This window comes from Syngnathus leptorhynchus, chromosome 4 (assembly GCF_054491065.1).
Source record: "Syngnathus leptorhynchus isolate UIUO chromosome 4, UIUO_Slep, whole genome shotgun sequence".
NCBI classification, from domain to species: Eukaryota; Metazoa; Chordata; class Actinopteri; order Syngnathiformes; family Syngnathidae; genus Syngnathus; species Syngnathus leptorhynchus.
This window is the reverse complement of record NC_141198.1, coordinates 11,749,778-11,761,027: the sequence shown is the minus strand read 5'-3', so window position 1 is coordinate 11,761,027 and position 11,250 is coordinate 11,749,778. Positions and strand designations below refer to the sequence as shown.

The 11,250-nt window shown below is 39.8% G+C and overlaps 2 protein-coding genes across 6 annotated transcripts; both read right to left on the bottom strand.

Annotated features, from left to right (window-relative positions):
• Nucleotides 1-175: 175 nt before the first annotated feature.
• Nucleotides 176-4,627, bottom strand: golm1 (golgi membrane protein 1). Of its 3 annotated transcripts, none has more exons than XM_085909627.1 (10): nucleotides 4,430-4,627; nucleotides 3,698-3,833; nucleotides 3,198-3,377; nucleotides 3,074-3,128; nucleotides 2,431-2,533; nucleotides 2,126-2,243; nucleotides 1,909-2,068; nucleotides 1,539-1,673; nucleotides 872-1,033; nucleotides 176-719 (listed from the first exon to the last, which is right to left on the bottom strand). In XM_085909627.1, exons 2-10 carry the CDS (start codon nucleotides 3,824-3,826, stop codon nucleotides 622-624), a joined length of 1,140 nt encoding a protein of 379 aa, XP_085765753.1. In that variant the 5' UTR covers nucleotides 3,827-3,833; nucleotides 4,430-4,627; the 3' UTR covers nucleotides 176-621. The 3 variants fall into 3 exon arrangements, with proteins under 3 accessions (XP_085765753.1, XP_085765755.1, XP_085765754.1); XM_085909629.1 differs by having other exon boundaries at nucleotides 1,909-2,065; XM_085909628.1 differs by lacking the exon at nucleotides 4,430-4,627 and adding an exon at nucleotides 4,243-4,405.
• A 120-nt stretch (nucleotides 4,628-4,747) lies between these two features.
• Nucleotides 4,748-11,250, bottom strand: LOC147058145 (G protein-coupled receptor-associated protein LMBRD2B-like). 3 transcript variants are annotated; one of them, XM_085910850.1, is made up of 17 exons: nucleotides 11,095-11,250; nucleotides 10,254-10,483; nucleotides 10,082-10,191; nucleotides 9,752-9,850; nucleotides 9,475-9,642; nucleotides 9,033-9,243; nucleotides 8,878-8,952; nucleotides 8,710-8,811; nucleotides 8,211-8,394; nucleotides 7,790-7,971; nucleotides 7,541-7,674; nucleotides 7,358-7,463; nucleotides 6,768-6,865; nucleotides 5,899-6,028; nucleotides 5,765-5,811; nucleotides 5,257-5,362; nucleotides 4,748-5,180 (listed from the first exon to the last, which is right to left on the bottom strand). In XM_085910850.1, the coding sequence occupies exons 2-17, from the start codon at nucleotides 10,425-10,427 to the stop codon at nucleotides 5,058-5,060; spliced, it is 2,049 nt and encodes a 682-aa protein (XP_085766976.1). In that variant the 5' UTR covers nucleotides 10,428-10,483; nucleotides 11,095-11,250; the 3' UTR covers nucleotides 4,748-5,057. The 3 variants fall into 3 exon arrangements, with proteins under 3 accessions (XP_085766976.1, XP_085766978.1, XP_085766977.1); XM_085910852.1 differs by having other exon boundaries at nucleotides 5,925-6,028; XM_085910851.1 differs by lacking the exon at nucleotides 11,095-11,250 and adding an exon at nucleotides 10,985-11,074.

The following is an 11,250-nucleotide window of genomic DNA, read 5'->3' as shown; positions in this document are numbered from 1 at the left end:
TTTCATTTAAAAAAATGAAATTACTTAAGGGTTCATCTAAAAAAAATAAACACTTTTGGGTTTTATATATATAAATATATATTTGAGTGATTTTCCCTAAAATCTAAAACGACTTATCAGTAATCGTCGTTTATTTTTCATTTTATTCTCATAAGGAGTAACGGTAAACAATAAATCCTCTGATCAACACCGCTTTTATTGTATGATTTTGTTCAGCAAGAAATTTGTTCAGCAGGTCAAAATATATTTTCACATTAAAAAAAAAATCTCTCAAATACATACTTAAAATCAAAGTGATCTGACTGCTAGTGCAGATAAGATTTGAGTTCATTCTTCAATGGTTCCGGTCTATTAGATTGTTCAGAACAACTAACTTTCATTTCATTTGGTGGATGAGTGAGCACATCTGACCTGCAAGCTCAGATATGACCCGTAAAAATTGCGATTAAAAACAAGTTTTTTGGGTTGTTGGAATGTTTTGGACCAATTAAATGGCAGCCAAGAAGCCTGCAATTCGTTACATGTCCACTTGGTGTGTTATCCAACAAAGAAAACGGACGGCATCGTCTTCTACTTACTCACTGTAGATCTACTAATTTTGTGTGTGTGTGTGTTTTCCCCTTAATTCTGCGCCAGTTCAGCTTGTTTGTCTGTCTCAAACTCTCCCTCGTTGTCATCGTCGCCATTGTAGTCAGCCAGCTCATCTTCCATCACTTTATCTGTGGGGGGGGTACAAAAAAAAAACAAATATCACTTGTGCTGTACTGAGGTCCGATCACACAAAAAAAACAAAGCAAGCTCAAGGAAAAAAAAAATAACTTCAACATCATGACACAATGGTTTAAAGTTTAAACACAGAAAACACACACACCTATAGCTGCATCGCGTTTAGGTTGCTGCTGTTTGTCCAGTCCCAGTCCTCCCAGCGCCTTCTTGTCATCATGGTCATAATTCTCCCCATTTAGTTCCTCCTCTGTGACGATCATGTCCGCTTTCCCCCGTCCATTCAGCACTTGGCCCATTCCCATGTTTACTGTTTTAAGACATCAAGACATGTTACGCCGGAGATTCCCAGCACAGAAGCTTAAACATCATTGTGAAGGTCATCTCGCGTGTTTAGATGTAGGTCCCAACGTTGACCAATAGATGTCGCTATTGCGCTGGGTCAGACTCCTATTTATAATGGTCTTATTTCACAGGCGTGTCAAAACCACACATTACAATCAGAGGCAGCTAAATCTCATTTCTTTATTTGCGACTTTCTCTGCCCTCACACCTCTTTCCTAAATAGATGTCAAAGAGGAATTAAGTAAAAAAAAAAACGATGAATGAGGAGGATCAAAATGGTAGAACTGAGAGATTTGTTTATCCATGTCGTCATTTTGTGGAGGATCAAAATGGTAGAACTGAGAGATTAGTTTATCCATGTCGTCATTTTGTGGAGATGTCTCATCATTGACGTGTGCCACAATCCATCGTTCACTACATCTACAGTATGCGGTTGTTAACAAACACAAAGTCCACTCGGTGTCTCTCACCTTGTGTCTGGGCGCCAGCCCCGTCTACTCGTGTCTGGTTAGGTGTCAAAGAGGATTTCCTGGTCTGTGCTAGCAGGTCCACGTCAGGTATTTTTATGGCTTCTTTAGTTCCATCCTCCATGCCCGCTGCAGCACCTGGGGAAAAAAAAAGTCCTTTATTTTTAATACAATTGAACATTAATTAAACAAGGGCTGCAACTAACAATCGTAATAACCAATGTTTTAAATTTATTTTCAATTTTCTTTTTTTAATTGAAATTCAAGATCTCAAATTGACACCGTGGCAAACTAATTGATTACCCAAATAGTCGATTAGTTTGGTAATCAATTAGTTGTTGATAAAAGGTACCAGAATATAAATGGGCTTTACCTTGATTTTCAAGTATGTTGTTAGCGTACGAAGAGAGAAGCTCACTGGCTTTTGTTATCGTGAGGTTGGAGGAGTGGCCCAAGTCAGACGAGCCCTTCAGGGACACGTTCAACGCGGCGGTTTCCAGTTTGGCGCCATACTTTTCTGCCTTCGTATCCTGCTGACGGTTTACCAGTCATTTGACGTGATTTCTCTCTTCCGAACGTTGGATAGATACCTGGGTGACGTCTGAGAGGTCGAGCTTGACCATCTTCTTCTCCGCTTCCAGTTTGGCGGCGGCCACTCGCTCGTCACACAGTTCCTTCTGAGTGAGGATCTGTGAGTTACAGTGCGTCCTACACACAAATAAGCACGTTAACATTGACGATAGCATGTCATTCCTAAGTATGTGTCACTGTTGAATAAACAAAAGCTGTTAGCCCTTTAATACTCATTCAGTAGTGCCACCTGAAAGTTACTTCAAATTGTCCAAAGGTGTGGATGTCACAGTTCAAACAAGATTGGCTTAAAGGCGTTTCTTACATGTCATACGTGAGTTTGTCGTTGAGGGTTTTCACATTGCTCTGGCAAGCCTGCAGCTCCTTCTGAAGCTTCCCCAGGTCATCGTTCATTTGATTTAGCTGGCCTGCCAACACAAAGTAGGTAAAGTTAAAAATAAAGTGCTTACAATACACAAAATGGATACAAAGATAAGCTCCATCTATTAAGAAGGATGACAAATTTGTTTGGCATGGCCAATTGTCGCTAGGTAGAATTCGGATATATGGCGGAGGAAGTACGGGGGCAGTAGCCACAAACAAGAAGTCAGAAAAGAAAATGAAGCTGAATGCTGAACTAGGATTATGCGACAGCCGTGTACACGTTAATTTTGCTCATGAACTCGCTACTCTGAGTCGGTATTTAAAAGTAAGCAGTCATCTCGGATTAGGAACATGAACACTTTGAAGTCGTTACACCAACGCTGTAATGGTATGTTTATTTATGGAACTGCAGGTGGTCTTTATTAGTACAAAAACAAATATGGATGTGAGCAGTATATTACAATTGATGTCAAGTCTATTTAAATAGCCCTTAATCACAGAAATGTCTCAAGGGGCTTCACATGCACATTTGTTGTTGTTTTTTTCCTTTTTTACACCACTATTAGATAGAAGAAAATTGCTACCTTTAAGTTCTTGTATAGTTTTGGTGCTGGTGGAAATGTTCTGCTGTAGTGTTACCTGCAGAAGAAAGTAACACAAAGTGAGTTTAGCATGGTCATGAACTTGGTGATTAGATTTATCTTGCACCTTCTCCTGGCTGCAGGCATTCTGGACTCCCTCCAGCTGTTTCTTATAGCGATTCTCAATGAGGTCAATCTCATCCTTCTGCCTGTCGATCTCCTTCTGGAACTCGTATTTCTTCACTTCGTCATTGCCGCGCTCTACCGCCCCGCGACGCACTTTGCCCTCCAGTTCGTATAGCTTTGTCTGTCAAGACACACGGAGAAGCATTCAGATGATGGTGTCACACAAACCTACACCGAAGCTTAGAACATTTAAATCAGGACGATGGAAATTGCTGCTCTGAACTCAAACCAAATTTAACTGTACACTTTGCATAACTTGCATGTAATTTGATGAAGCAATATCACACAAGAGGGAGAAATGTGCTTTCACATCACTCCTTCTCATGTGATTGTTTATTATTGCTACTAGCTAATAACTAAATGTTGGTTAAGATTAGTCAGAAAATTACGATCAAGCGAATCTACACATGCTACGTGGACGATATAACGGAAAGATGTTACCTGTAGCTCAAGGTTACGTGAGCTGGACACCCAGTAGTTGAAGCCCAGAAGCAGGATGCAGGCAACCAGGGCACCGATCATTAAAGGCGGAGCCCTTCCTCCTCGCCTCCCGTTGACCAGACCACCCATGACTTGTCTACAAACACACAACAGTGGGTGATTGACAATAATCAAGCGACACAACGAATCGATAAGAATATTCACACGCCCTGGAGGCTAGACTAGAAAAGAACTTTCAAGCGACGGCCAGACAAGTCTGAAAAATCATGTCCGTAACGCATGTATGGCATTTATTTCATGTTAATTTGTTTTATTGCTACATTTGAACTTTAAAAAGGGTTAATGGTCAGTTTTCATGCTACAACAATCAACTACGGTTGCAGTTTGCGATGGAAATGGGCGTTGATGATGTAAAGACACGCCAGCACAGATGAGTCGACCTAAATCATAGCTTTGAATAAACAAAGCTCACACTCAAACCAAATCGCCGTATGAAGCAGACAATGGCAGAATCTTTATCACAAACCAAGCGTCGTTAGCATTACCTGATAACACTGATCGTTAGCTCATGACTTTAAAATAAAAGTCAATAATATGTTTTCTTGAAGTTAAATAAATTAACCTGCTATAAAGGCACCTTAGACTCTAAGCTAACGCGCATTCAGCTATCGTTCCTCCTTCAGTTCTTCCCTCTTGTCATGTTAGCTTGCTAAAAGGTTAGCATCATCTTACCCTGATAAACTCAAAGACAGGAGATGGATGCGTCGCCCAAATGATTCGACGCCTTATGATCTTATAGTGTCGCGGCGTTGGCCCGACATACAGCGAAGGTACATTACGCAGTGTTGTGACGTTTGAGTTAATGGCCAAACACGAATGGCAGCATACTTCTTTTTACTGTGCCCTGTGTTGACTGGGACCGCAGGTGCTGCGTTCCAGTGCTGTCGTAAAAAATAAAACGTTCCAACGAGGGAAATATAAATATTTAACTGTCAAATAAATTTAAAAAATTAAATCTCAATAAAGAAAATTACAAAAATTACATTTGTATTCTTTAATAACTTATCAAATAAATCCAACATTAAAAAAAGAAAAAATACATTTGTAGAAATACAAAACCTAACGCACATCATGAATGGATGTTCACAGTTTCTAGAAGTGCATGAAGTGAAAAAAAAAGCATTAGAAAAGATGACATTAATGCTCTTGGCAAATTTCCCATTTCCCAGACTCACACATGCAGTTTCCAGATTTTTCCTGAGTAATTTCATCAAGACCTTCTTCAAGAAGGGCTATTTTCTTCCCTTTTAGCCTTCTGGATATCAAATATAACAAAATATTTGTACTACAGTCGAACTGTTCAATGATAATGTTGGACAACGGATAGTGTTGAACAAAGTTTTGTTCGGTGATCATGCATCGTTGTCATTGCTGTGCAGTAAACTCTGCTGCTCATCCACCTCACCCCAATCGAAAGAGATAACTGCAAAGACAGAATAATCTTGTGTGAAACGTCTAGTCAAAGTACCAATTAACTACATATTAGATGATCGCGTTACCACTGGTTCTCTGAGTTTGTGTTTCCCGGTTGTCTTTAATTTCAGTATAACCAGTTCTGCTTTCCCCGGAGGCACTTTGGACTCCTCCATATCTCTCTCTCCATACCTGACAACACAAAGCAACAAATTATCACAACAACAACAACAACAACAAAAAGGGGGCGGGGGTATAATAAATGGTGAATAAAGTCTAGACATCGTAAACTTTAGAGGTGAGATGTTCAACTCACATTAAACATTCTTAACTGTCATTAAGCTTAAGTAACACTTTGAATATAGATAACCACTGTAAATGTAATGTATATATGAAAAAAAGATGTTTTGGCTAACATTTCTGTCATACAAGTATAAAAACAAGTGAACCCAAAATGCTTTATGGTGTTCTGAGCCCAGCCACTAACAGAAAACATGTGTTTCTTCTGATTTTAGAGGTGTTCCTCAATTGAACTTTGGGGTATGGGTGAAGAATAATGAATGAAGTGTATTCAGTACAATGCAAAATACTAACAAATCTTCCACTTTGAGCATCCTCACGTTTCTGTCTTTTTCTTCTTTCTGCAAAACAAAGTGTCAACACAATTGATATCGCCTAGGGGGATTTTTTTTAAAGGAAGATATAATTGGGCAATTATTTGTAGCAACTGGTGAAGTGCCAACATGAAGACGACCTCTCCTGACAAGCTCCTTGCCCTCATCCACCAGGTCGGAGCTCAGGTGATCATCAGCAACATACTGATGGACGCCCAGGAGGTTCAAACACCGAGAACCCAGGCTAGAAAAACATGCACACATGAAATTCCCAATTAATGAGCATTGTAAGTACAACACTCTTCAAATGTTTAGAGAGTCCCTAGTATTTAATTTTTCCATGAAATGACACTGACATACGTATAACACTAACGAGCTTGGTTGGCACTGAGAAATGCCTTCATTTTTGTGCCGATGATTAATTAAAGGTTATCTTGATTGAGGAAAAATTAGGATGACCTTTTGAATTCCAGTTCTGACTCCGGTTGCTTGAATGATTTTTTTGGCGGATGGGATGGAATAGTTTAAACTTGTTTTTTCTTCATGAACTTGATAATGAATTTCCTCAAGAGCTATTTTTAACCACCACACTAATATCAAACCTATGAATTAGATTTTTTCACAAGAGGTTTTGCATTTTTATGTTGGTTCAAATGAAACATGTTGGTTCCATAAAATTGATTTTATTAGTTTAAATTTAATTGCACAATTCTGACTTTGGAGTCAAACGACTATTCTGTGTATCCAGAGATGTTTTATCATATTTAATTTGAAACCACAAATTATTTTACAACACGTGGAGTATTGAGCAGAAGAATGTTTTGTTTTTCTAGTTTTTATCTCTGCCGAGTCACGTCAATTACTGCAACTTGAAACTTTGATGCTTGCATGCATTTCCTGCTCGTTTTTCATCGCTGTTTGGTTCCGCTTAATTCTCAATTCCCAACACAAATGCAAGACAACAATAGTATTTAATAGCTTACTTGTAGATGGTGCCAAAGCAGAGCAGCAATATCAACACAGGGTAGTAAATGTAGAACCCTTTGGATATGAAGGACAGCAGATGCATTGAGCCCATTATCTAGTCGGCACATAAAAATAAGCAAGTGTCAGTCATCATAGAGGTACAAGCGAGTACAAGCGCTTACCTGCGGTCACTAGGATGATTTTTGTACTTATGTGATTAACAGTTATCCTAATCCTGAACGGTGGCAGGAAAATACAAAATTTTCCGCCTACCATCTGTTCATTATTGTGTCTGTTGTGTTTTGCACTGGATTTTTCCTCTTTTTTTGTGCAGGTACTTAGATCCTAATAAAGCGTGCAGAGTAGAAGCAGAAGATCAAGTCCATTACATTAAAGCTTGAACTTGTTGGGAAACAAAGAGCTAGATGTTTGTGTAGTCGAACAAATTGCAAAATCTTTTGGGTGAAAGGCTGGAACAGATTGGTGGCCTTCTGATTTAAGTTAAATGAGGCTGAAAAGAAGTGATTTGAGAAAAAAGTATTGTCACAGAACGATTTCTCCTCAGCTAATGTACTTCATGTCATACAAGGATAGCAAATTCACCCACAGATGTGTAGGACGTCCGAATTCTGTCTTGTTGGGACACGGCGGGATCCATGTGGATCAGACCCAGGAAGTTGAGGCACAGGGGAGGAGTCAGGCGACAAAACAACCTTGAGTGATAACACATGTCACCTTACATGCGTGTGGGGTATACATAGTAATGTGAACATGAGTGTGCTGTGCATACATGCCGCTAAACTGTAGGCTGTAAGCGTCCGTCTGGTGATGAGGCGCCAGGTAGTAGTAGTTGAATATACGAATCTGGAACACGGTGGTGTAGACGCAAACGCACAGGAAGAGGACCGTGACGAAGCAGACCACCTGGTGGACACATTATGTTTGGTTTTTTTTTTTTTTTTCAATTCACTTAAAAAAAGAATTTCATTAAAATATATATGTGTGATGTGTTTTCAAAGGCGCCCAACTCGGTGCCCACCTCGGTACAAATGTAGTAGCGTTGCTGTTCAGTTATGCGGACGATAATGGCGAGGAGGGAAAGGACCGGATGGACGCTGAAGAAAGTGCACTCGGACCACACCACAGCTACTGAGAGGAAGAAGAGCAGCAGCGCCAGCAGCTTATAGAAGACCTGACGGAACACACACTCCCAGTACCACTCTGGACAACACACACATGCATGCACGCATTAACACACACACACACACACAATACTAAGACAAGTCCAAATTGGGGGAGAAATGAAAATGAATATATTTTTAAAATATTTTCCGTTTTGGGGTGGGGTCAGTAAAATGCTAGTGGGGTAAGTTAAAATGAGGTGTGCGTTGAGAACTGTAGCACTCCTTGCCCACTAACAGTCAAAAGATTCCAAATAATCAAACAATGTCCACACTCACCAACTTTGGGAGTGTAAAGAAACCTCCGGATGTAGCCATCATGCTCTGTTGTTGCAAAGCTGCGCATAAAGTGGCATGACGGGCTGCTGCGGCTCTTCGCGACATCTTCCAGATGAACAATGTGCTTCACCAACTCGGACCACTGAACACGAGTCTGACGACACCACTGCACAGCTGAGATCACCTGAAAGACACGTGATTTCTTGTGTCCAAATTTGATTGAGTTCACGATTTTCACAAATCTAGGGGGCTGTTATTCATTATAAATTATTGACTAACGTTAAGTGTTGCTAATGGATTGCTCTTTTGGTGATGTAATGGCTCAACAACATTTAGTTTTTATCTAGTATTTTGGAAGAATAATTAAAATACGATATTTTCAAATATCCAATTTGCATATTTTGGTATACAATTCTTGTATTTTTGAGCAGAAATTTCAATGTACTTTATTTTTTATTGTGAATGATCATGTGCATTGCAACAAGGTTACTTTCTGTACTTTTTTGTGCAGCTGAGCAAGGCCTCTTTTGTTTGTAAGGACGGGCAGATCTTCACATGGATGTTCCACATCGCTGCTCATCTCCTGGTACTCTATAGGACACTGAAGTGACTTGATTTTAGTATATTTAGAACACAAAAAGAGCAAATGGGCTACTTGACAATTTACCTTTGTCAAAACAGTATCCACACACTTCCTGAGCGGGTGGTCGGACGTGACTGAAGCATTGATGGCTGACACTTCCTGGTAACATCAGAACAAACACTTTTTCAATTATTTAGTTTGAAAATAATCCTAGTATTATTTAATATAACAGCACTCACCTCCATGACATCGGCCAAGTTCTCCTCTGCCGCCGCCTTCTCGCTGGCCATTTTTGCCACCTTGAAGTAGGTCTTGGCCAGTAAGTAGTCATGGGAAGACGACAGCCAATAAGAACGTGGTATTTCCACCAAGCCGTAGCCCAGCAATAGCACAAGGAGAAAAAGGCCCCACGTGTTGGCGGCTGTGATGCCAATGGTCTCAAACTCAGTCCTGAACAAAAGGTGACCAGGATACTTTTGAAATTGTATTTATTGTCTAGTATTTCTTTATCTAACGTTTACATTCATCTGTGTAATGCTTTGTCCCTCTAATATATTTGTATGTTTCTGATAATCCGGATCCTTTTTGTCATCTTAATTGCGAGAAATGTTAATACCGTTTCATTCGTAGAACACAGTGAGACAAATAAACATCTGTCTGAGAGCGTCAATGAGAACTGACCACGAGAGTCGCCACTGCGGATGCACAGCGACGTAGATGAACAGACCGATGAAGATGAGCAGGTAGCTGCCGTAGTAGATGGCATTCTCAACAAGGGCCGCTTTCACCTTTCCAACCAGGGAGAATGCTCCCGACCGCGCGTAAGACTGCATGAAGGGCAGCAGCAACCTGCATGCATACAATCACAAAGGATGGGTTACACAGTATACACCCATTTTATTAGGCACCAAAGAGAGAGCATGTGTGTGTGTGTGTGTGGGTATGACTGGGGTCTTACCAGGTGAGAAACTGAGAGGTCCAATAGACAACTCTCCAGAAGATAGGTAGAACACCATCCGGTATATAACTCCATGGCTTTTCACACACACTTGGTGTACTGTCGACACACACAATCACCAATATTTTTTTTTAATGTTTTCTGATGTTTTTTTTAATCGACGTTATATTTTTGTTTTTTTAAATGTCTGTAATATTTTTGTTTCATTTTTTTTTACATTTTGTCTAATATTTTTCATTTTGTCAAAAGTGCATATTTTCCATCAAATGTTTACATTATGAAGACTGTTTTTTTGTGTGTGTGTAGCCCTGCTGTATGTAACTATGTTACCTCTTGGTTGGATAAAGTGTTGAGGTATTTTCTGTCATGTAAGAAATTCTTGTTGGGGTAACAGGGGGAGGATGAGGAGCGTTATCCAAAAGACACTGATTGTAGATGGTCTGAAAGAGAAGCACACTTAAAAATCCTTACTGAAGCATACCCGAAACAACAATGTACATACCGTACTGACATCCAGCGGCAGGACAAAAACGATAAGGAAGCAGAGGTACCAGGACGCCAGCGTCCCCAGCAGGACCATGCGCTGCTGCTTCCTCAAGTCACCATAGCGATGTAGGAGGGCGAGCGCCAGAAAGAACACAGCTACGAGCACCAGGCCCAGCGCCAAGGCGCTCATTATGACGGGCAGACGCAAGCAGGGGCCGGTGTCAGCACATCATGATGGAACTTACACTGCACATTAGTAGAGGCATTCACTTTATTTTATGATCGTCAAGGTCTGTGTTTGTCAAGACTGTGGTAAACTGTAAGAACTAATAAGCTGTGTAACCCGTGTTCACCCCAGGAGGATGACAGTGATACTTTGTCATTGTATAGTCAGCTTCTATTTTGTATTGTCTTTTTAAGTCTATTTATGTATGTATTGTTCATTTAACATTTGTATATCTTTTTTTTATCATTTTGTTTCTGTATTTTTCATCAGATATTTTGACATATTTTATTAAATTCCTATATTTTTATTTTGATCTTATCTTGCATGTCTCATATAGATTAAAATGTTTGTATTTTATTTAATTGCAATTGGTCAAAAAAAATTTCCTGATAGTGGGCTGTAAATGTCTGCTTGCTAGCATAGTGTGGTTGTTTCACTATTAATAGAACGCTCTCCACAACTCTATCGATATAAATGTATTAAAAGACATTTATGAAAAGCTTTGCTCAAAGTGTCATCACCTACTAGCCCCGTTATGTTTCGGCTCATCCAAACAGATTCGTTGATCATCATTTACTTTGACATTTAGCCCCTTTTACCCCATTTTAGACTTTCAAAAGTGACTTCTTACCTCAAGGATCAAGATGCTGACACTTTGTTCTTGTGACGTGGACTCCCATACAAAGGCGCACAACCTTTGAAATTACATTGCGTAACAACTTTAAAAATAAAAAAAACAACATTCGTTAATTCGCTCGTTGACTAGCGCCGCATAGAATTGTGGGTT